The 22,318-nt window shown below is 41.6% G+C and overlaps 2 protein-coding genes across 2 annotated transcripts; both read left to right on the forward strand.

The window, feature by feature from the left end:
• Positions 1-22: 22 nt before the first annotated feature.
• LOC108235174 (glucose-induced degradation protein 8-B homolog) lies at positions 23-3,085 on the forward strand. The gene is made up of 5 exons (XM_017415000.2): positions 23-123; positions 495-626; positions 758-954; positions 1,086-1,283; positions 2,062-3,085. The coding sequence occupies exons 2-5, from the start codon at positions 509-511 to the stop codon at positions 2,233-2,235; spliced, it is 687 nt and encodes a 228-aa protein (XP_017270489.1). The 5' UTR covers positions 23-123; positions 495-508; the 3' UTR covers positions 2,236-3,085.
• Positions 3,086-6,409: 3,324 nt separating this feature from the next.
• slc17a9b (solute carrier family 17 member 9b) lies at positions 6,410-18,958 on the forward strand. The gene is made up of 13 exons (XM_017415235.3): positions 6,410-6,796; positions 8,442-8,639; positions 9,253-9,392; positions 10,319-10,418; positions 10,596-10,726; positions 10,819-10,915; positions 12,312-12,408; positions 12,733-12,820; positions 12,911-12,945; positions 13,082-13,197; positions 14,654-14,709; positions 14,820-14,849; positions 15,198-18,958. The coding sequence occupies exons 1-13, from the start codon at positions 6,663-6,665 to the stop codon at positions 15,371-15,373; spliced, it is 1,398 nt and encodes a 465-aa protein (XP_017270724.1). The 5' UTR covers positions 6,410-6,662; the 3' UTR covers positions 15,374-18,958.
• Positions 18,959-22,318: the final 3,360 nt, after the last annotated feature.

Raw genomic sequence — 22,318 nt, forward strand, 5'->3', positions numbered from 1 at the left:
ACCCATAGATACCTGTAGGGGGCAGCAGCTGTTTGCAGCGTGCGTGACTCGAGGAGGCGCTGTTGCTTCTGAAGAAAAACAAAGAAGAAGAGGCGCCCTTCGTTAGCAAGATAGCTACTGCTGGTAAGAAGCGAGAGAATTTTCGGGTATTGTTCATAATATAGCTGTTATTTTGACATGAGGCAGTAGGATAATACGAGCAAGAAAAAATTAAACATAGTACGGCTTGTTCTGGTCGTATTTATTCAAAATATACGCACATCGAGGCGGATGTGGTCAGTGTTTTGATTCGTGTTTGATGGCAGTCAGGCTTTGGTGTTGTCGTTTTGATGGAAGGCCCAAAATATTTTTACGTAGAGCTTCCGGTGCCGTATTTTTGTTAGACCAAATAAATAACTGTTAAATAATTGTTTTATTATTGTGTCGCTTCACATAGAGCATTTTGAGTGTGTGAAAAGTCTTTTCTGCCGTCTCTGAACCGTCTTGTCTTTTAGGACATATTATCATAATGAGTTATGCAGAGAAGCCGGAGGACATAACAAGGGAAGAGTGGATGGACAAACTCAACAATGTCCACATCCAAAGAGCTGATATGAATAGGCTCATTATGAATTACCTGGTTACAGGTAAACTAACGATCCTTATTTCTTTACGTTTGTTTTCACGTGTTCACAATAATCTAATAAGCAGATAAGTTTGTGTATTTTCTTTACTGCTGTGGCATGAGGAGAAACTAATAGCGTTCTGTGTTTAACAGAGGGATTCAAGGAGGCAGCGGAAAAGTTCAGGATGGAATCAGGAATAGAGCCTAGTGTTGACTTGGACTCCTTAGATGAAAGAATTAAAATCAGAGAGTTAATATTAAAGGGACAAATCCAGGATGCCATCGCTCTTATCAACAGCCTCCACCCAGAACTGCTGGATACAAACCGTTACCTTTACTTTCACCTGCAGGTACAATAAAACACTAAAAGCACACTGCCTAACTCACCATTGCTTGCTCTGTTTTTGTAGTACTGCAAGTCTTGCATCTTTTATTTTTGTCCCCTCATTTTACATACGCCTTTTTTTTTTGTATTTTGCAGCAGCAGCATCTTATTGAGCTGATTCGTCTGAGAGAGACTGAAGCTGCGCTTGAGTTTGCGCAGTCACAGCTCGCAGAGCAGGGGGAGGAGAGCCGAGAATGCCTGACCGAGATGGAGAGGACGTTGGCCCTGTTGGCATTTGACAACCCGGAAGAATCCCCCTTTGGCGATCTGCTCAATATGATGCAGAGACAAAAGGTAGACGCAGCTCACATACAGAACATTCAAGTCTCACAGTGACTCTGTATACTGCAACATTTCCATGTCAAATGAGCTGATTTATATGTATTCTGTTTGCATAAACATAAACAGTCAGTTACTGTTTTGTGTTTTGTTGTTACGGGAAATAAGATTTAGTGACATGCCTCTCCTAGGTGCAGCAGTAAAATGTACGTCTGACCATATTCTGATGCCAGGTCGAATTGCCCTCTTCACTGATTCAGCTCTGACAAATGCTGCTGGCTTAAGTGACAAGTGTATAAAAACAGGGTACAAAGATATTCTCTCATTATCTTATGGCAGACATGTTCTGCCACTTGGTGTTATTGTCGATCCCTGGGGTTTCTGCTCGATATTTCTTCATATTAAAAGATAAAAAATCAATAAATTGGTTCTTTCCTGTCTCCCTTAATATTTCTGCCACAATACTTGTCTCCCCTGTAAATTTCCTCTTAAAAACTAGTCTTTCTTGCTAATAAGATCTTAATGCCCAACTGAGTTTTGATTTCTGATATTGAGTGTATTATCCTTGTGCTTTGCTTGCATGAGGAAATTTTTGACTATTAGTGAAGCGGCTGTAACCCACCTATTTCCACATGACATTTAACCATTTGTTGTCATGTCATAGAAAGTAATAATTGGCTTTTGAAACAGTTTCTTAAAGTTCTGTGTAGTTCTAAAGAAAGTAGTTCATTGTCTAAGAAAAGAAGGTTTCAGATTTATATAAAAACATGTGACTTTCTCCTTTATCTTTTAGGTGTGGAGTGAGGTGAATCAGTGTGTGCTTGACTATGAAAACAGAGAGTCAACACCCAAGCTGGCCAAGCTCCTGAAACTACTGCTGTGGGCTCAAAATGAACTCGACCAAAAGAAAGTGAAGTATCCCAAAATGACCGACCTCAGCAAGGGAACCATTGAAGACCCAAAATAAGGACAGCCTGAAAAACTATCACCGCATTACAGAAAAAAAAAGATGGACACATTTCATTTATCTATTTATAACCAATGAACCTGAACAAGTTAGAGTTCAACCTTTTCTTTTGTGTAAGGGTTGCTTTTTGATACCTTTAATAACTCAGAATGAGTGGGGGAAACTGGATTGATTGCATTTTAAAGCTTCTTCTCTCCCTAAAATAACGTGCAGATTATTTCCTTTGGTATTATGATTTACATATTTGTTTATGTAAGGCTAGTACGGTCCAGTTACACTAGTTTTTCTGTCTGTTGGCAGGGAAAGTTGTTGGCTTAGGAGGATGCGAATAAAAGCCTAAATTAGGCTGATACTTTCTACGTGTGACCACCAAGGGGAGACGAAGCTTGATCAGGGAAAACCAATTGCTCAGTGAGCACTGCTTAAGATAAAAACTTGTAAAAATACACACACTTTCAACTGGTGGCATTTCAGCTGGTACTTATATGTGACAGGATGAGCCAAAATGGGTTATTCGGGGTTATTTTAGGCTTCTGTTAGTTTCAGTTTAAGATTTTCTTGATGCAGTATTGTTTGAGACATTCATTAAAGATGCTGATTAAGATAAGAACGAAGAAATGCAACTTTTTAGACATAAAATGTTATGACAGCAGATGATGGGAGAAGGTAGGAATACTGGAGTGACAGATATTTTACAGCATACTGTGAAAGTATAAGCTTGAGAGAAGACGATGTGCTCACGGACATGGAAACACTATTACAGGTGGATTATTTACATTTGTAGGCAGGATTTTTATGTGCTCTATTTGCTAGTTTATTATTTTGCAATAAAAGTGAATTTTTAAACTGAGCCTGATTAAGTGTTCTTGAACTCAAAATGTGTTACCGTACTTAAAAGTAACGACGGGCACGTTTTAAAAAAAGATTACTTCAAATCAGAATAATAAGAATAAAAGTACCACATATAATTAGATCTGGCTGATTAAATTTGGCATAATCAGAATTAAAAAAATATATATTATTGGATTGGGAGGCTGGTGCATAACTTTGAATAATCTGAAAAATGGATCAATTACTAATCAGTGCCTGGAGCAAAGATTACTGTCTTTCACCGCTCTGCCTCAGCTTTTCAACCACAGGGTTCCAGTCTGCTTTTGGGAGGAATACAGAGTGAAGTTAGCTGTAAGCATGCTTTTCCTCTCCCCCTGTTTAATGAAAGCAGGAGGCCTGTGTGCGGTCTGAAGTTTGCCGTTTCAATAAGTGCAGGTTACAGTGTGTTGCACTGACGCTCTTCTGCTAAAATTCCGTTTAACTCTTGAGGAAATGCTAAGAGGCTTGTGAACGATGCTTTTGTTTTAGCTTGCATATAGATGCCCACATAAGCAAAACGTGGCTAGGAGCTCTTGGACAATCTCCCTCCAGCCATCACTATTCTCAGATCTACACACAACAACTAAAACTACATCAATAACCTTTTAAGAAATCTCAACCGAAACAATGTTGGACTTAAACGTTCTGGCCATCTAAATCTAAAGGCTTTAAACAAAACAAAACACCAGTTTAGATTTTTTTGTGGTTGTGTTGGCAGAACCAGACTGAGGAAAAAGGGAATAAAAATGTCTTGAAATGTTCCATCTTATTCATCAGCTGGTATCTACACATAGAAAGTATGTATTTCAAGAGTAATGCTGTATTCAGAAGGTACAGATACTATTTTTCATCCGTGCGTAGTAGCTGTGCTACAAACAGCTCTTTGATGATTTTAACGAGTCAGTTTGACCCACTGATAACAGCATGTCCATCTCTGATGTACACACCAAGAGTCAGTTTTAATATCAAAATGATTTTTTTTTAAATGTTCAAGAAATGCTATTGAATGCATTTTTTGGAGCCCTTTTACATTGTCCTAATGCAAAGTTTTACATCGCTCCTCTCCACTTTGTTAAACTTTAGTAGCCTTTTTATGCCTGAATAAGTCAGTAGGTAGAAGCATAAACTGGAAAAAAGATTTCTGTGGTATATGGGTCAAAGGTTAAATGATTAATCAATAATTAAAAACAAATAAAAAATGTGGTTAGGTAGCAGGGGCGCCTCCAGAAAGGTTTCAAAGTGGTGGTCCGTAGGGGCCACTGTTAATCTTGGACACCAAAACCAAAAGCCATGAATTTCAGGAGTTTCCTTGTTCTGTTATCATTTATAGGCTAATTTCTTTTAAATACCGCAATGTGGAAGTTTGGGGAAGGGCCTACTGGTATAGGCCTACTTCTGTTTTTTACTTCACAGTTGATAATCTCAACTGAGAACAGCACAGTCACTTCTCATCTCACTGAAGCTTGTTTTTTCTCTGAAACTCATATTCATAATTGAAACTATCATTCCCTGTAAAGAATGCAAATCACCTGCTGCCTTGCATGCCGTAGTTTTAAAAAAAAGATCTCCTGAGATCTGTTAGTGCTCTGAGGATGCGTTGCGCATGACGGCACAATTTAGCTCAATGTCTCTAAAACTGAGTTGCAGTCGTTTTTGTGTTAAGTGGACTCCAATGGTTGATCGGTTGAAGATGCGCACCCGGTGATTACACTCTAGGTACTCTTACAAAACCGTTTTGCAAAATAGTTGTAAAGACCAGTCCGTCCTTAAGCTTCCTCTGACCGTTGCTGAATTGCTGATTGAGTTGGCCACATCCGCCACGGATTTGAGTTTTCAGAAATAAAGTGAGCATCTCGGAACTAAGAGAGGCATGGAGCACTACATTAAATGTGTGTCGGATGTTTTCCTCATACCACTTTCAAGACATTATGAACTCTGTTTTTTCGCTACTCTCTTTGTGGTTAACCAGCTTTTTTTTTTTTTTAACTAAATGGAAAGTTGTTGTGCATTATCATCGTCATTGCCGTCATCAACCTTCTTTTCAGTAATGAATCTGTTTATTGTCTAGTCTGTCATTCCTACATCACATCCTTGAGCCGCAAAGCTGCCTTCGCGTTTCTCATGCAACAACTTTTACTACCTTGCTTGGTACAAAGGTGCATCAGCAGCTGACTGGCTTTAACGTTCAGAATAGCACTGTCCTTCCAAAATGATGTTTTTCCTCATTTCTAGAAATGTTTTGATCCACACGGAAACACTGCAGTTTGACCTAAACGCTGTAGTAACTTTACCAGGTCTGTTGTCATGAAAAAAAACGTACAGAGGGCATGGAGCATGCACTCCGAACTGTAAACACAAGCAAAAGGCAGAGGGTGGAGCAAAGCTGGGTTGCTGCTTCATGTTGAAAAAGGTGAGCAACATAAACAGCACTCTGCGATCTTACTTTGTCGTTGTTGATCTACTCGAGCATGCACGGATCAGCTACTGACTGCAGTCGTCTGTGGTGCGCATGTGTGGTTTCAGAAGCTGTGGCTTCCTTTGAAATGCAAATCTGGGTCTGAAAATCTTCACTCTGAGACCTGGACTCGAAAGATTTCACCGTTAGATAATCGTCGTATAAATGAATGGCTGAACTGCAACAGAAATTGCTAGTTTCACTGAGAATCAGCTTTGTGTAAATGGCCCCTTTGACGTCATTGTTTACAAAAGGTCGTGTGTAGGTTGTCCATACGAGAACGCACATTTTTCCACCTGGATCCCAGTTTAGAAAAAATAAAAATAATTTAAAAAAAAAACAGTTTAGGGGATCCTTAAACACGGTTTCCACTTGGGCACGAGGCAGAAACGATAGCTTTTGTTTATTTTCAAAACGCCATTCCCGTGTAGACGGGGCCTGAGCCACTGCCCCGCCGGCCCCCCCTTTTTTGTGGCGCCCCTGTTGGGCACTTCACTGAAAAAGGCAGTCACTCAATACCACCTTAAAAGACTATTAACCAGTTTGGAAGAAGCAAAATCTATCTTAAGTTGTAGAAATGATGAACCCCCCTCCGGCTCTGTGCGTATTTTTTGCCCTGCAGGACAGGAAAAGGTCCCACATCAGCCTCCACCTCAGACAGACAGACACCATCACGCCACGACACTTTTGTTTTTATTTTGGATGCCCCGTCATGTCGGAGGAAGCCCAGAGACAAACACACACCGCTCCACCTTTAAGACGCATCACTTCCTGATTGGCTCCCCCCCTACCGACCAGAAGAGGAACTGCAGCCGGAGGAGGAGGAGGAGAAGAAGAGGGAGGAGGAGGCTGGGGGAGAAAAACTGACACGTGGATTATTCCTCTCAGGACATCAGGAACAACAGAGGCTTCCCTCCCCTCCTCTCCAGCTCAGTGAGAACATCGAAATCCTGCGCCTCCACTTTTTTTTCTCCTCTCCTGCCTCTGAAGGTTTACTTTTTGTTCTGTCGCCAACAGACCAGAAAGAAAGAAAGAGACAGAGAGAGAGAGAGGGGAGGAAGTGGGAGCAGTTGATACAGACTCTGTCGTCACCTCTCGTTGAATGGCAGTTATTCAAAAATATGCCAAGAACTGCGGTCCGGATCTGGTCTGTCTCAAGGAGAACCACCCGCCTGACAAGCCCGGAGCCCCCGGGTGTCACAAGAAGCGGCCTGAAAGCCACTCCAGCTGGTCGAGGTAAGGTCTGAAACTCTGCTCAGCTGTGACCTCACTTCACACTTCACTCAGGCTCTCTCTCCTCTTTTTTAAAATTTTTTAAATCCTAACATAACCCTTTATAGCAGCCCCCTTCTTCTGCAGCTGACAGTGGTGGACATCATCCACCTGAGTGCTGACAGGACACTTTCCAGGCATCCAGGACAATAAGTTGACCCAGCTGTCTTCATGAAATCCAGCCCAACATGACACGTTTCATTCATATGCTTGGCACCCTTCTGGGTTTATGCTGTAGAGATTACTCAGAGGGTAGTCTTTAAATATATATGGGGGAACTTCGCTTTTTAGTATTTTCCCTGGAAAGAGAAAGAAGATTTCATTCTTCTTCTGTCTCGGATGCAACACATGACCAAACAAATTTGATTCTGGTATATAAAAAAGTGGCACCTAGCTGTGGTTTTGCTTTAATCATCTAAGATTATAGATGTGCTATAAGTGCAGATCTTTTTTCCCCATTTGTCGCACGGAATGTGCCCAACTTCTGTCACAAGAAATGTGATGCTGAGATGTTCCCTTTTCAGTTTACTCTGAATTTAAACGGGTATTGCGAAACAAACCTCGTGTTGTACGAAAGAAGGCTTAAAGCTTGTGGTTAGGAACTTAAACTTGTGATTAAAAACAGGCAACTTTTGTTTCCATTGTCTGTTATTCGTGTACAGTGTGTGCCCCTGATTAGCCAATCACACGGCAGCAACTCAGCACCTTTAGGTATGTAGATGTGGTGAAGACGACTTGCTGAAGTTTAAACCGGGCATCAGAACAGGAAATAAAAGGGGATTTAAGTGACTTTGAATGTGGCGTGGTTGTTGGTGTCAGATGGGCTGGTCTGAGTATTTCAGAAACTGTTGCTCAACTGGGATTTTCACACACAACCACCTCTAGGGTTTACAGAAAAGGGTTGGAGTCCAGTGAGCTGCAGTTGTTTGGACAAAAAATGCCTTGTTGATGTCAGAGGTCAGAGGAGAACGGACCGACTGGTTTGAGATGACAGAAAGACAGCAGTAGCTCAAATAAGCAACAAATGAGCGTCCCTGAACACGTTGAACCTTGAAGCAGGTGGAGACCACACCGGGTACCACTCCTGTCAGCGGAGAACGCTTCGCTCAAGCTCGCCGATAAGCGACTGGAGGAACGTTGCGTGATGTGATGAGTCTCTGTTGTGTGTGAAAATCCCTGTTAATCAACAGTTCCTGAAATACTCAGACCAGCCCATCTTGCACCAACAACCACGCCACATTCAAAGTCCCTTAAATCCTCCCTTTCTTCCCCATTCGGGTGCTTGGTCTGTACTCCAGCAGGTCGTCTTCATCACATCTACATGCCTAAAGGCGCCGAGTCGCTCTTTGTGATAACAAGCATTTGAACAGGCGGAGATAATAAAGTGGTTCATGGGTGTACAGGAAAGGTTTGTACTTGCATACGAACAAACAGCCTGACCCAAAAAAATGGTTTGGAATTTTAAAATGGGAAATGTGTAGGAACCCTGTGTTTAGGGGGCTTTTTACTATTAAGTCTGAACTTGCATACTAGTGTTGGAAGGGGGGTTTGTTTTGTTGTTTTTCCACCCAAACACACCTCCTCCTCCTCCTTCCTCCGTTCTGCGCAGGCCTGTGGCGAGGCTATGGACGGCGGTGCTGTTGCTCGGGACGTGCCTCCTCTACTGCGCCCGCGTGGCGATGCCCATCTGTGCCGTCAGCATGGCGGAGAAGTTCAGCTGGAGCAAGAGGGAGTCCGGCATGGTGCTGGGCAGCTTCTTCTGGGGATACTGCTTCACCCAGGTGTTCGGGGGCTACGTCAGCGACCGGTGAGACGCGCGGCGTCCGCTCGGGCGGGCTCAGAGAAGGCCGGCGCGGGCGCCCTGCTGGTCATCAGCACAGTGGGCTGTTTGCATGGAAACGTCACTGGCGGAACCACTCTGTGGCTGTGACGCAAACAAGCACAGCAGTGTTTGCTTAGTCTGGAGAGATAATGCTGCGCATAAAGCTCAGTGTTTTCTTTGTCTTATCATCCCGGGCATGGGTAAACAGTGTCATTAAAAGATAAATCTGCCCTTGTGTCAAAAGAGTTACTTGACATAGAGATGTCATTTAAACATTAAAGTGTGTTCATGTTGCTACAGATATTTGATACTTTAAAATATTATCAAGTAGTTTTGTAACACCCATTTTAGGAGAGATTTGGCCAAGATACCTCTCTTACAAACTCGCAGCAACATGTTGAACATAAATACAGCGTTGGCATCCTGAAATCTAGGTCAAGACATGTCTATTTAAATGCTTGCTTCCAGTATATATAAAAAAAAGGAAACGACATGTCTTTTATATTCACCAAAAGAAAATGCGGCCATACGAGTTATCCAAGTTCCAAGTGTCCGCCCGCCTGCATGTCCCTCACGCTGTCTCTCCGTGCTCCTCCAGAGTGGGAGGTGAGAAGGTCCTCCTGCTGTCTGCAGCTGCCTGGGGGTCAATGACAGCCTTCACCCCCATCCTGGCCCACCTCTGCTCCCAGCCCATCCTCTCCATGACGGTGGCCCGCTTCCTCATGGGCCTGCTGCAAGGTGAGGGGTTTGCCGGAGGTGTCCTGGATGAGTCACCGCTTTGTCTCGTACAATAATGTTAGACGTTGTGCGATCTGTCGGAGCACGAAGCACTGAGGATCAAAGCCGACTGAGGCAGCCGTCTTAAATGGTGTTAACTCCATAAATTAATCCGCTTTTTAGATGTACATGCAGTGGTTTCTTTCTGAAAGGTTTCCTAATGCTACAGACAGCGCATATGCACACACACACAGACATGGGCACGAAGCATTATTGCCTTGGGTAAACAGTGTTGGAAAAGCTCTAAGTGATTTGACTAAAAAGAGGTCTAGTTGAAGCTTCAATTGCACAGCATTAAACACACAGCTCTGTTTATTCTGGTGAAAGCACAGGAAATACTGTTTGTGTTTCAGACAAAGACCATTATGAATGTTGGGTAATCATGTGGCGTTTATGAATGCTAATAACAGCATTTTTGGTTTGCTGTATGGGCGTCTTTACGTTTCTTGATATACTACATTGCTCAGGGCAGTTTATCATTTTGTTTGTCTTGATTATCACTTGCTGCCTTGAAGGGTAGGCAATGATGTAATTGCCTGTCTGTCTGTTAGCACAATATCTCAAGAGCTAGTGGACAGACTATAATGAAACTCAGAAAGTTATATCTACAACTGGTTACCTTTCAGGAGTTAACCAGGTTGCCTCAGTTAATCAACCTTAGCAAATACAAACATAACCATAACTCAGTTTTACAGACATTGAGCTAAAATCTGGTGTGGTAGTAGCTGGGGGCCATCCACAACACATACTCTGAGCACAAACGGGTCTTTGTTTTAAACTTTGGCGTGTAAGGCGGCGAGGGATATGCATTACTTCACTGCGTGCTTGTTATGTTTTTTGTAAACATATGTTGTTTTAAATTTCTTCTCTTTTTTGCTGTGCATTAGGAGTTCATTACCCCTCTCTGGCAAGTCTGTGCTCACAGAAGGTGGTGGAAAGTGAGAGAGGCTTCCTCATGAGCACTGTGGGTAGTGGCTCCTACCTAGGGTGAGTCAAATGTGCTGCAGTCAGGGAAATTTAGGGAGAAAAAGACTTTTCTGAAGTGCTTAAAAAGTGATTAAAGCTGTGTTTGTTGTGAAAGCTAAACCATTTCTATCCAGCTGTTTAAACGCTGCACTTGTGTGACTTGTTCTTTTTTCTTTTCTCTCTTTTTTTTTTTGTCAGCACTCTGGTGATCGGAGGGGCTGGTTCCCTCATGCTGGACCTGTACGGCTGGGAGAGTGTTTTCTACGTCTCCGGCCTCATGTCAGTCCTGTGGGCCTACTGCATGTGGAAATACCTCCTGAAAGGAGAAGGCGAGCGTCACTGCTGTCATTTCACGCTCACGTCTTGCACCTGCTCAACGGCGTCCCACTTTCCGCTCACGTTCATCCGTTTGTGTCTGCAGGGCCTATAATCACCCTGGAGTCCCTGGGCAGTGGCGGGACCCAGTCGAAACTTAACAAAAGACATTGGTTACGGATCCTCAAACAACCTCCTGTCTGGTAAGATTAGAAATAAAGCCTAAATGTGCAAATCTACTCACCGTATGTGTAATACATACCCTCATGTCTTTTGGTGTGAAGTATTGTTGCATTTTTCTTTTTATAGTAGTATTAGCCACACAAAATTAGAGCTTAGTCAACACTTTATTCAGGTTATCCAAAATGCAAGACATATACAGCTTTATATAAGTGTATATACTAAAGGACAAACTTTGAAATGAGAGTTGCCAAAGCAACATACACATGGTTTTATAACTTTAACGTTAACTTCAGCTCTCTGTATTCTCATGCACTGAGTTGTTCCACAGTATGTCCTTCTAGTGACGTCCCAGAGCACAGGCGTGAATGTCCAGCCTCGGTGTGAGGGTCACGGTTTGGAACAACAGGAAAGAGAAACCAGTGCCAAATGCTAGTGTTTTTGTTTAACAGACAATAACTTTCCCAGACGCAGAGACAGAAGAACAAACCACCCCTGCTCGTGGGCAGGGTTTAGTGTAGCAGGTCGCGTACAGCAGACTCGTCGGCTGGGAACGTCATGATAAAAGCAACATATTTTACTGTCTTTTTCATCCAATCTGATCTGCAAACTGTAACCCACAGGTCGCGGGTTCCACAAAATGTTTGATAAGCTCCAGAAAGTTATCTCTTAATGAAAAAAAAAGGTACTAAGGTAAAACAAAAACCAAATTGTGTTTGCTTCAGTGTTTAAACCCAGTGTAAAATAAGAAGCAACACAGATCTCCCAGTGCCAAAATTTGAAGATAAATAAAATGTGAAACCCTCAAACTTAGCTTCTCCGTGGGCTGAGTGTGGGAAGAAACAAAATAATAATAAAAAAAACTCCTTGATATCAGGGATATTGAATAAATATACAAAATAGCTTGCCACGGTACTTTTCAAAGCACTGATTACATGACGCAGCTGCTTATCTTACTCCCACCTCTCGCCTCCCTCCCAGCTGCAGCTGTCCGCGATCACTGGGACTGACACACTGCTCTAAGTCACATTCCCGCCCCAAACATCTGTACCGAACTGTCACTGTATGGTTACACGTACAGATAAACCTCTAACAGCTATGCAACTAATATGCTCCATTTCCAAGGTGACCTTTTGGGGTCTGATGATCAGATGAGTAATATCCACCTGGGGAGTGACAGATCGGATCTTTTTGTTTGGCTTTAGGCTTGTGTCATTAACTCACTGTTGGATAATTGCGTTTCAAACCTGTGTGTGTGACATAGAGAGGGAAAGAAGGAATGCTGCACACGCACGCCAAACCAGCTCAGCATCATTTTAAACAAATAGGACGTTGTCAGCAAAACCGAGCAGCCTTTGAGAGAAGGAGCTCGGCGCTCTCAGGTGTAACTAAGTGTTTGTCTCTTGGCTCTCTCATCAGCGCCGTGATAGTGACGCACCTTTGCGCCGCAAGCACTTTCTTCACTCTGTTGTCATGGCTGCCAACATTCTTTAAAGACACTTTCCCCGACGCCAAGGTAACGACAAAACTCCTCACGCTCCTCGAACTCCTTCCACTTCACCTCCAGTTTGCAAAGGAAAAGTAATTAAAACAGAGCGGATGCACTGTAGCAGCTAAAATCGAGAAAAGGCTGGCGCTTTATTTTTAACATCGGTCTCATCTTAGGCGTTTAAACCTTCCTGTGCTTCTGTTCTCTACAACGCCTGCGCTTTGCTCAAATCTATAAAAAGTTTATTCTTTTTTTTTTATTCTCGTTTCTCTTCGAATGAAAGATACAATTGTTAAAAGTCTGAGATTCAGTTATATACAAGATGAGTTTGTAAATGTGTTGTTCCTCCAGGGCTGGGTGTTTAATGTCATTCCTTGGTTGGTGGCAATACCCTCATCTCTCTTTAGCGGCTGCCTTTCTGACCACCTCATACGTCAAGGTACGCAGCCTGAGTCAAAGATATCCGAGTTATTTTAAAATCCATGTTATTGACGAGGGTGCTCCTTATTTATCTTTTCATCTCCCTCAGGTATTGACACAGCCTCTGTGAGGAAGCTGATGCAGGTAAACGATTTGAAATCACTGCATTATTATGTGATAAGTCATCTTCTCAGTCCAAAGTGCATTCATGTCACTTTTGCACACAATAAAATGTGTTTACTTGTGACTTATATGTTTTGTATCCCTTTGTTCCTTTTAGTTTTTCTCCATGGGCGTGTGCAGTGTTTTCACCGTCCTCCTTTGTGGCGACACCACCTTTCCCTGGGCTGTGGCATTTGTATCAGCCACTATGGGCCTCACCACCTTCAGTCACAGGTACTGGCACCTGCTCTGACACACTTTTAGAGCAACTTGTACCATAACATGTATGGTGTTCTTTAAGGGTTATCTTGGTTTCAGTTAGTACCACCACAAATAATTTCACTACCTTTATATCTAGGACAAATGGTACCATCAATATTATGATCATGATTACCATATTTTCCGGACTACAAGGCGCACCCGAATATTAGCCGCACAAGCTAAAATTATGGGAAATCCTGTTCTGTTGATACATTAGCCGCACCGAACTATAAGCCGCTACTTTTTGCACAAGCTTTGAACCCTGTGGCTTATAGTCTGGTGCGACTTTTCTATGGATTTTTCATGATTTTTGTGATTTAATAAGAGAATTTGTTTTGGTTTGTTCCGCTGTTGTACAGCACTACTTTGCCTGGCGGATGGATATGTGACCAACATACCACTCTTTTCCCCTGTGACTGTGTGTCTGATCACATGCTGTTAGTTAAAGTCTGTCTGTTAATATTCTGTACTACATGAAGGTTTAAAATGTGATCATTTTTGACTGGAACAGTTAGAAAACTTAGACAAGATGAGTAAATGTTTGAGGCAAGATTTCAGTACGTGTGCACTTTTTTATTATTATTTTTTTTGTTTGTTTCTGTATTTTATACTCTGCCTCAGGGACTATAGGTGGAAATTAGCCAGTGGCTAAACCTGCCTATCATCTCCTGTGAGATTAATGTTTCTGTACATGGTCCCAAATCAATAAACTCAACTCAACTTATTCAGCTGGAACAAAAGCTTAATCTGAGTGAACATGACACTTCTCCAACTTTTTTTTTTTTTTTTTAGTGCGCAGTTATTAAGTCGTGGTTAAACCCAGTTTGTGCTCGGAGTTGCTGATTTTTTTCCTTTTTTCTTCTTTTTTAACCACTTAAAAATAATTTCTGAAACCACAGCCGTACCTGTTTTGGAAACCTGCATACCTGCTAAAACACATATTTAACTTTAATAACCCTGGTCTGAAACGGCTCAACAATTTCTGCTGTTGCAGAAAGGAAGTTGGCAGAATATCGCCTCAGGAGAACTGGAAGCTTAGAATGAATTCCTCTGTGCAGATAACTCTGGTTCTATGAGTTCACTTAAACAATCTTTGACATATTTGAGTGATTTTATTGACAAACGAGCTTTTAAACTCTTTATTTTTTGGTTAAATTACTTTGCAGTTGCGGGGAGATGTTGCCAGGATCAAAATATTTCCTGGCATCTAACTGGGCATGCAGCAGTAAAGTTCTCTCTCAAACCACTTTATTTATAAAAATCTAAATGTTAACATAGTTGTTTTCAGCAGATTTATCTCAGGTTGACTGATGAGGACAATTACTTCATGTTGTTGCGCAGAGGTCTGTTGTACAGGCATGACTTCTCGTGTGATCTTTGTTTTTATGTTGCACAATAAAATTGCTAATACCAAATATTTCTGTTACAGCGGCGTTTCTTTAAACGTTCAGGATCTGGCTCCTTCCTGTGCTGGAGCTCTGTTTGGTAAGTTTAAAGGGAAACAAATGAAACATTTTGAATATTCACAGATCAAATTTTAATTGTATAATAAATATTGCACCGCGTGCGTTCTTGCTTTTCTTTTTTTTTTCCAGGTGTCATGAATACATGCGGGGCGTTCTCAGGTGAGTTTCTGCTGATGCCGAAATGATTATTAGGAATCTTTTAGCAGCTGTCGCCAACACTGTGCATGGAAACGAAGGTCTCCCTTTTTTTTTTTTGCAAATTCAAAGTTTAGGATGATATGTTGCTGTCAGGTATTCTGGCTCCCATGTGTCATGCATATTTCATCAAGGGACAGGATAATGAAGTGAATAAAACAGAAGCCAGGGGGTGACAATTGATGGCAATGCTGAAGGGAGTGTAAAATACTGTGGCCTTTCCTTCACGGTTATTTGCATCAGTGAAAAACTGAACCGTGTTGTTTCTAATCTGGTGAGCTTTCATTTAAAAATTTTTTTCTTTTATTGCAGGTGTCTTAATGGTGTATTTTTCGGGGTATCTCATTGAGGCGACAGGCTCGTGGGCGTCGATGTTTGCACTCATCACCACCTTTAACCTGCTGGGCCTCTGCACCTTCTTGGCCTTTGCCGAGTCTCGCCGGGTCGACATCGATTCCAGTAAGGTCCGCCACAACATTCATATCTGAACCACCAGCGGGGGAGAGAAAGAGAGGGAGAGGGAGAGAGAGGGTTTTTTTTGTTGTTGTTGTTGTTTGTTTGTTTCTGTCCCCCACCCAAAAGCACGATGGTGAGTTTGGACAATCTGTGGCTTTAGCACCATCTACTTTGGATTTGCTGTCCAGTAGGTAGCAAGCAGCACATGGAGGAAAAAGCCGCAGAGTTTTGATTGGCTCTGTGGCTGGTTACCATAAGAGTTACTGAAAAGCACGCGGCAAGAGCGCGTGTGACGTTGCCGAAAAAATCCCGATGCAGCTGCGGAAGTCCCGAAGTTAGAGGGTGCTCTGCTGGTTCGGGGACGAAAGGGGCGAGGGGAACCTGCACAACCTCCGGCCCTCCAGCCCTCCGGCTCCCAGCTTGTGCGGCGGTTAAACAGTTGCAGGGAAACTGTTTCCGTCTGGCTGTGTTGGAGCTAAAAAAAAAAAGAAGCACAGATTATCTGAAAGCTGGAACTTACTGCTTCAGCGAGGAGCTGTCAACAGCAACGTCTGTCCGACGCCTGTGATAAACAAAACTGGTTTTTATTTCTTCCGTAAGATCAGGAAAGTGTGTGTGTCCAAACCTGTCCTCCCTGAAGCCGTTTAGTAGAACGACCCATTCACTTATTCCTGAGAATAAATGACACCTCGTTACCCACTAATTACTTGGCAGGCACTCTGATGTCGCGTTAACTTCTGTAGTCCTTGTCTCCATGGTTACAAGCTCCCCCTATAAGTTAACTCAGTGCTGACGGAAAGCTTTACGGCAGCGGTGCTTCCACTGAGTACGCTCTCGTTGTTTTATTAAAGAATATGTTGCGAGTTAGCAGACCAAAGCTTAGTGATTTATTATTTTTTTCCTATATAACTGTATCTCATTAAACATACCTCATTAAATTATTTTGAATACTATATTTATTTGAGTTTCAGAAGTATTTGTTTTTTCCTTTTTGAAAGAAGAAGTATGTTAGATTAGATCAGTCAGTGTGATGTGTTATGGACAACCAAAATGGACCTTGTTGTTCTTCCTCCTCTTATTATTAATCCATTAGAGAAGAAACGTTACGTGCGCAGGCAGACGAGAGGAAAGTGCAGCTTTCTGTTTCGAGAAATACAGCTTTTATCATTCACTCTTAAAACCTTTTGTTACTGAGGCACTAAACAGGAAGTGGAGGTGGAAACAGCTGTCACACGAGGCAGGTCGGTTCTTTAGCCCGATGGTCTCGTTAAAGCGGTTTTAAATACAGAAGTCTCCATTTTTTTTTTATACACTTGACAGGATTAAAAGCAGTGTTGAGCCTGGGAGTTTGTCATGTGACGACGTTAATGCAGAGTAATTAGCAACTCAAAATGAGCCGACTGATTGTGTGTGAATGTAGTAATGAGTGTTTCGCTCTTTCTGTTTGGACGACATGTTTAATCTCGATGCTCGACACGTGTAACTTTTGTATCTATGCATTCGTTTTGTGCCTCGTTCGAGCTGCGAAACAGTCCAAACTCTGCTTTTTGTTGTTGCATTGTATTGATTATCAGTCATTGTTCCTTGTAACTGCCTTTCTTGTAAAAAGAAAATTTCTTTTTTTTTTGCATACAAAGGGAAATCGGCTTTTATTTATGTATTATTTGGGGTTTTCTGCAGACATGAGGGTCCATGTAGACGGATTATTTAGGATATTTGATTTGACCTCTGAAAGGTTCATTGCTCTTCATGACATCGCCTTATTAGGTCCAAATACAGGAAGCACAGTTTTTGTGATCATTTACACATGCCTTTGCCAAATGTTGCCTGATGTTAATTTTAGACAGATTTTCAGAACCTGAAACATTCTCCGATCAGCCACAACAATAAGACCATCGGTCTGATGACGTGTGCAGCTCTGTCCTGGATCCTTTGTGTTGTACGGCACAGGGAGGGTCCTTTTGAGGTTTTGAGGTTTATTTGTTATTTTACTTTATTGAACCTTGTAGTTGTGTGAGGTGATTAGGGTCTGTGTGGTGTGGAAGGTCAGGTCCGTCAGGTCGAGTCTTTGCTTGACAAACAGCGACATAGATGTATACTTTATTGATACTTTATTGATCCCAGAGGGAAGTTTAAATCTTCTTTTGTCTCCATTATTGGCTGGATTGATAGTATGTGTCACTGAACTGTTACCATTGTTGTGAAGGTTATTTTGGAAAGTACATAAAAGCTTTTAAGAAAATTAAACCACTTTAATCCACAATACCAAAGGTTAGACTTTTAAAAAAGCAGTAAAACTATCATAATGAGTTACTAGAATATTGTAGCTAAAAATGAATTATTATTAATTTGATTATCATATTGTAACTAATTGAATTTTGGCATCAAAGTAACCAAATACATTTAGTTACAATTTATTTCATTTATAATGCCATACTTTACATGGTCTTGAGCCACACCTAATTATTTAAAATTTGCTTTTAGTATATTTCTTTAGAGTCTGTATGGTTGAGCAATATAAGTGAAAAGCAGCCAATGTTTGGGATAGTAGTCTTTTATAACATTTTTTCAATGTATGTAAGGAGTTAACAGACAAGAAAAAAAAGTCAAGGCTGTAAGGAAAAGTAAACAAAAAGGTAGGGTTTCATTAAAAGAGGGAAAAAAACTAAGGTTTCCTAAAGTTTAAACACCTCTTAAAAGCAAAATATAAAGATATTTTGGCAGCTGAAAAGTTTTTTACGGTGCTACATTTGCATTTTTGGTGCTTCTAAAAAAATTAACCCCTTTGTAATTTAAATTGGGTATTTTTCATGCAGTCAAGTCTAAACACATGGTTAACTGCAGTGGCCTGGTTTGCTGTTTGCAGATGTGTGAAAAGTCTGGTTGTTTAAAGCGCTTTGCATTATTTCCTGGGGATTACATGAATGAAAGTAAAACAAGTAAAGCGCAGGCTGCCGTACTGACGCGTCTTGTCTTGTAAGAAACACGACCAGAAATAAGAGACGGGTATGTTACGCTGCGCTGACGGTGTTACAGTCTAAGAGTTGTGAGGAAATGTCTAAAATAAGGCATTAAAATATGAAGAAAATGTAAAATTATGTGACTTTTCTTTAAATCTAAAATAATAGGGCTGTGACTCCTTTGTAACAACTATAAATGTATTGTTAAAATCTTCGTCCTAACGTTCTGATTATAGATTTATTTCATTACATGGCTCTTCCGTGTCACAATTAAGACAATTTATTGTCTTTGCGTGTCGTTGGGTTTACTGTTGTGGCTGATGGTTGTATTCACATGAAATTAATCATATTTACATTAAATGTCATTTTAATTTTAGCCCAATGCTGAGATTTATAGTGAAAGAACTGTAAAGAACAAACCAATTTCATCTTTTTCTTTTTTTACCTTCACTGACAAACTGCAATACCTTAAAACTCACATGATGAATAAAGTTTTAACCAACAACTTCATGTAGGTTCCCCAAAAACCTGTTTTAATATTTATTTCCAAAAAAAAAAGAACATGTTAATACAAGAAGAATATGCAGTATTCTGATTCTTTCACAATATGATGTATTTAAAAGCTGTTCGTTTTTGAATAAAGATGTATTTTGCCAACGTTGGTGAGTCGTTTTAGTTTCTGCTTGTATTTTCTTTGTAGCTCCACAGAGAGGCAGCACAGTGTCAGGAATCAGAGCACGTCGATTCAGAGGCTTCATATGGAAACGTCTCTTCAAGTCCAGAACAGGGCTCATCCGTGGGACGACATGATGATGATCTCTCTAACTTTTTGTCGAGAACACTTTCAGCTTGCAGCAAATATTGGCAACTTCTCCTTCACTGTGCAACTTTTTCATACTTCCAAGTCAAAAAGTGCACATTTTTTTCACTTTTTAAAAAAATTTTTTTTTAGAATCTACAAACTGCTCCAGTTCGGTCTGGATCAGCTGGTGAACAGGTTCTGGTGCCGGGCTGTCGTGTTCACACCAGCAGCTCACTACACGCCCAGATCCCGGGTGTGGGCCAGCAGGACGTATGTGGTGGCACCATATGGCAGGATGCTGCGTGCCATGTTGGCTAGCTGGCACTGCCCACGTGTGAACGGCCAAACGCTAGTCAACCGAGCCTCCTCATGGGACACAGCGGCTCAGGTTGTCATGGAGACGGGCGGCTTTGTTGGGCTCGCTGAGTGGCGATGAAAGGGGGGGAAAAAGAGGGAGGAGTCAGAAGTGAATGAAAGTAACAAGTCCTTTAGGGAGTCGGTGGGGTGGAGCGAGCTGGAAGGGGATTTGGTGTCAGATGGAAAGTTTGGTACAAATAAAAAAAAAAACAGCCACGATGTTAAAGAGGCGGTCAGAACGCGGGCTTGTAAAACCGGACACCATCATGACGAGTGTGGCCCACTATTTAATTAGCAGAAATTAAACACTAAGGGGAGACCTCGAGAGCGAGGCAATTAAACCCTCCCCCAACTTGTTGGCTGCTAAGAGTAACCTAGTAAAATGCTGGGCCCATCAGAGAGCTAGAGATACATGTAAATGAAATAGCCCCATTAATTAGTAATTAACATCAAGTTAATGACATTTCACTGTGTCGCCGTCCCAGCCTATGTCCTTCCTCTGTGGCGGAGGGGCTGTCTCCCAGGTCTCTGATCAGAATGCTAATTAGGGCGAAGCTAAAGTGCCATACAGGCCTACCTAATAATATATAGGCCCAGTTTAAGACTGGTCATTGTGTGAGGAGGATTAATCACGTTGTAGTAATAGATCAAGAGGCTTTATAAATCTAACACTCCTCAGCAGGCTGTGATATTGAAGGCCGTGGACGGGGTTTATGTGCTAATTGCCTTGCACTTACTAGCTTCGCGTTTTCCCAACTCGACCGGGTTTTAACGTTTCGCCTAGTTTTAAAAATGTCTTCCATGAATTCTTATTTCTGGCAAATGAGCACGTACAAGTTACGTGTGGAAAGGCTCACTGTTTCAGAACTTTTCAGGGTTTGTGTGAGAGGGCGAAACGGGCGAAGGAAATATAGTTTTATGACTCCTGCCGAGCCGAAACCGGCACAGTGATGGAGGTAATTATTGCCCACCATCATGAGGAAATCATTTAAGTGTCCCTGTGTGTGTTTGTCTGTCTGTCAGCAAAATATCTCTAAAACCAGTTTTAGGATTTTAATGAAACTCAAACTAATCATTAGACGAACACTTACGTTCTGTTTCAAAATGGCTGCCACAGGTAATCGGCCTTAGCAAACACAGAGCTGGCTCTATAACACAGTCACTTTCACAGACACTGACCTACAACTTGATGTGGTGGTAGCTGAGTGTCACCCTCAATGCACACTCTGAGTGCTAACAGATTAGGCAAGATCTTTGCCCAAAAACTTTAGCGTACAAGGTGGCAGGCGATATGTCCTTCAAGGAACACTAGTTTCATTTCACACTGGTTTTCTGTGGTCTGCTGCAGTATTTGTGTGAAGAAAGATGAGACCTGAAGTTAACGCTCTGCACACAGCAGTATCCTCACAATAAACACATGTACGTCCTAAAAACGGGATGTTTTATTTCCAAAAAAGAACCTGAAATGAAGCTGATTTCCAAGGAAAGTCCTGAAATCTGCTGCATTCTATTTTCTTTATGTTGCCTCTTTAAGCCTCCTGTTATTGTTTCCCCGCCATTCGTTCTTTTTTCCTTCCATTTCTAAACTACGTTCTGATACATAATTGACCCCTGAAGCGATCTCCTGATGCCCAGGCACACCCACCATTAGCACACCATCACACACACAACCAAATATGTTGATTTCTGTCAATTAAACCCCTTCAGCTGTTTGCCTCCTGCTAGACATATGGCCTGTGTTAAATCTAAAGAGCAAATGGAGCCACCATTGAAAGGGGCATCATTTTAATGGAACCCTGAGGGACCAGACCCACACCTGTACAATAATAACATAAACCACCCTCAACCCATTGGCCAGATGAGGACAGTGTTGGTTTGTGTGTGTGTGTGTGTGATGTGGGGGAGCACATGAACATGGAATGGAGTGTGTTTTAATTTAGCCTCACGTTTCTAATGAAATGTTGTGTTTCAGGAATGAATTCCTATCTAACGCTGCTAAATATTAAAAGGTAAAAAAACTAGCAATGCAGTAAAAGTGAACTCAGATGAGTTCGGTTTGAATTCTTCTGAACGGCGAGGGAGAATTTCTGTGTCCAGTTCATCAGTAAGTCATTCACCCCGGACTGTCTACAGCTTCAAATCTGCAAGCCAAAAAAACAAAGACACAATGGGCTCCGTAACTCCCCTGCAGTCGTGAGAACAGCAATTTTTTTCTGACAAAGCGTGTAGTTTATAAGCGTTTCTTCAAAAATGTAGACAAACAGTTAAAGATTTGGAAAGAGACATTCAGGAGAAAAAAGGGACTCTTTATGCCCTTTAGGCTCGGATCATCAAATGCTTCATTTTAGGGCAAAAATGAAATGATATTAACGAAATATATAAAAACATCTTGGGTAATCTTTAACAATTTTAAGTGTTTTGAGTGATATCAGAGGCTGTGCATTTTATTTGAATATTTATTTATTTTTTTCCAAAGAGAGGCATTAACTGACTTTGCTTAAATATTTTTAGTAAGCTTTCAGCTAGCAGTGGTTTTCAAAATGACTCAATCGATTAATCATCTGGTCTTGTCAGGAAACGGTTCGCATCCGGTTTGCTTGTTTTGTCTGAGCAGCAGTTCAAACCCTAAAGATAGACCGTTTGCTGAAATAAATGTGAGAATATTAGAAGCTCCACGCGCCGCTGAGGCCTGTGTCAGGATTAGGTGGCAACTTTGGCTCAGAAAGAAGCTACCAAAATAGCTGTCCTCTGATCAAATTTTTGTCTAACATGTCTGACATTAAAAAAGCCAGTTTGCAGACCCAGTAAATGCAATAATTGTAACAATTTAGGACGTTTGTGAGGAGGTGCAGAAAGTA

The sequence above is a fragment of the Kryptolebias marmoratus genome, linkage group LG8 (genome assembly GCF_001649575.2).
Source record: "Kryptolebias marmoratus isolate JLee-2015 linkage group LG8, ASM164957v2, whole genome shotgun sequence".
NCBI classification, from domain to species: Eukaryota; Metazoa; Chordata; class Actinopteri; order Cyprinodontiformes; family Rivulidae; genus Kryptolebias; species Kryptolebias marmoratus.

Coding starts and splice junctions, on each gene's coding strand:
- LOC108235174 (XM_017415000.2), top strand. CDS start 509: ATGAGTTATGCAGAGAAGCCGGAGGACATAACAAGGGAAGAGTGGATG. Junction 627..757: donor TATGAATTACCTGGTTACAG/GTAAACTAACGA, acceptor TGTGTTTAACAG/AGGGATTCAAGGAGGCAGCG. Junction 1,284..2,061: donor ATATGATGCAGAGACAAAAG/GTAGACGCAGCT, acceptor TTTATCTTTTAG/GTGTGGAGTGAGGTGAATCA.
- slc17a9b (XM_017415235.3), top strand. CDS start 6,663: ATGGCAGTTATTCAAAAATATGCCAAGAACTGCGGTCCGGATCTGGTC. Junction 12,946..13,081: donor CTGTGAGGAAGCTGATGCAG/GTAAACGATTTG, acceptor TGTTCCTTTTAG/TTTTTCTCCATGGGCGTGTG. Junction 14,710..14,819: donor CTGTGCTGGAGCTCTGTTTG/GTAAGTTTAAAG, acceptor TTTTTTTTCCAG/GTGTCATGAATACATGCGGG.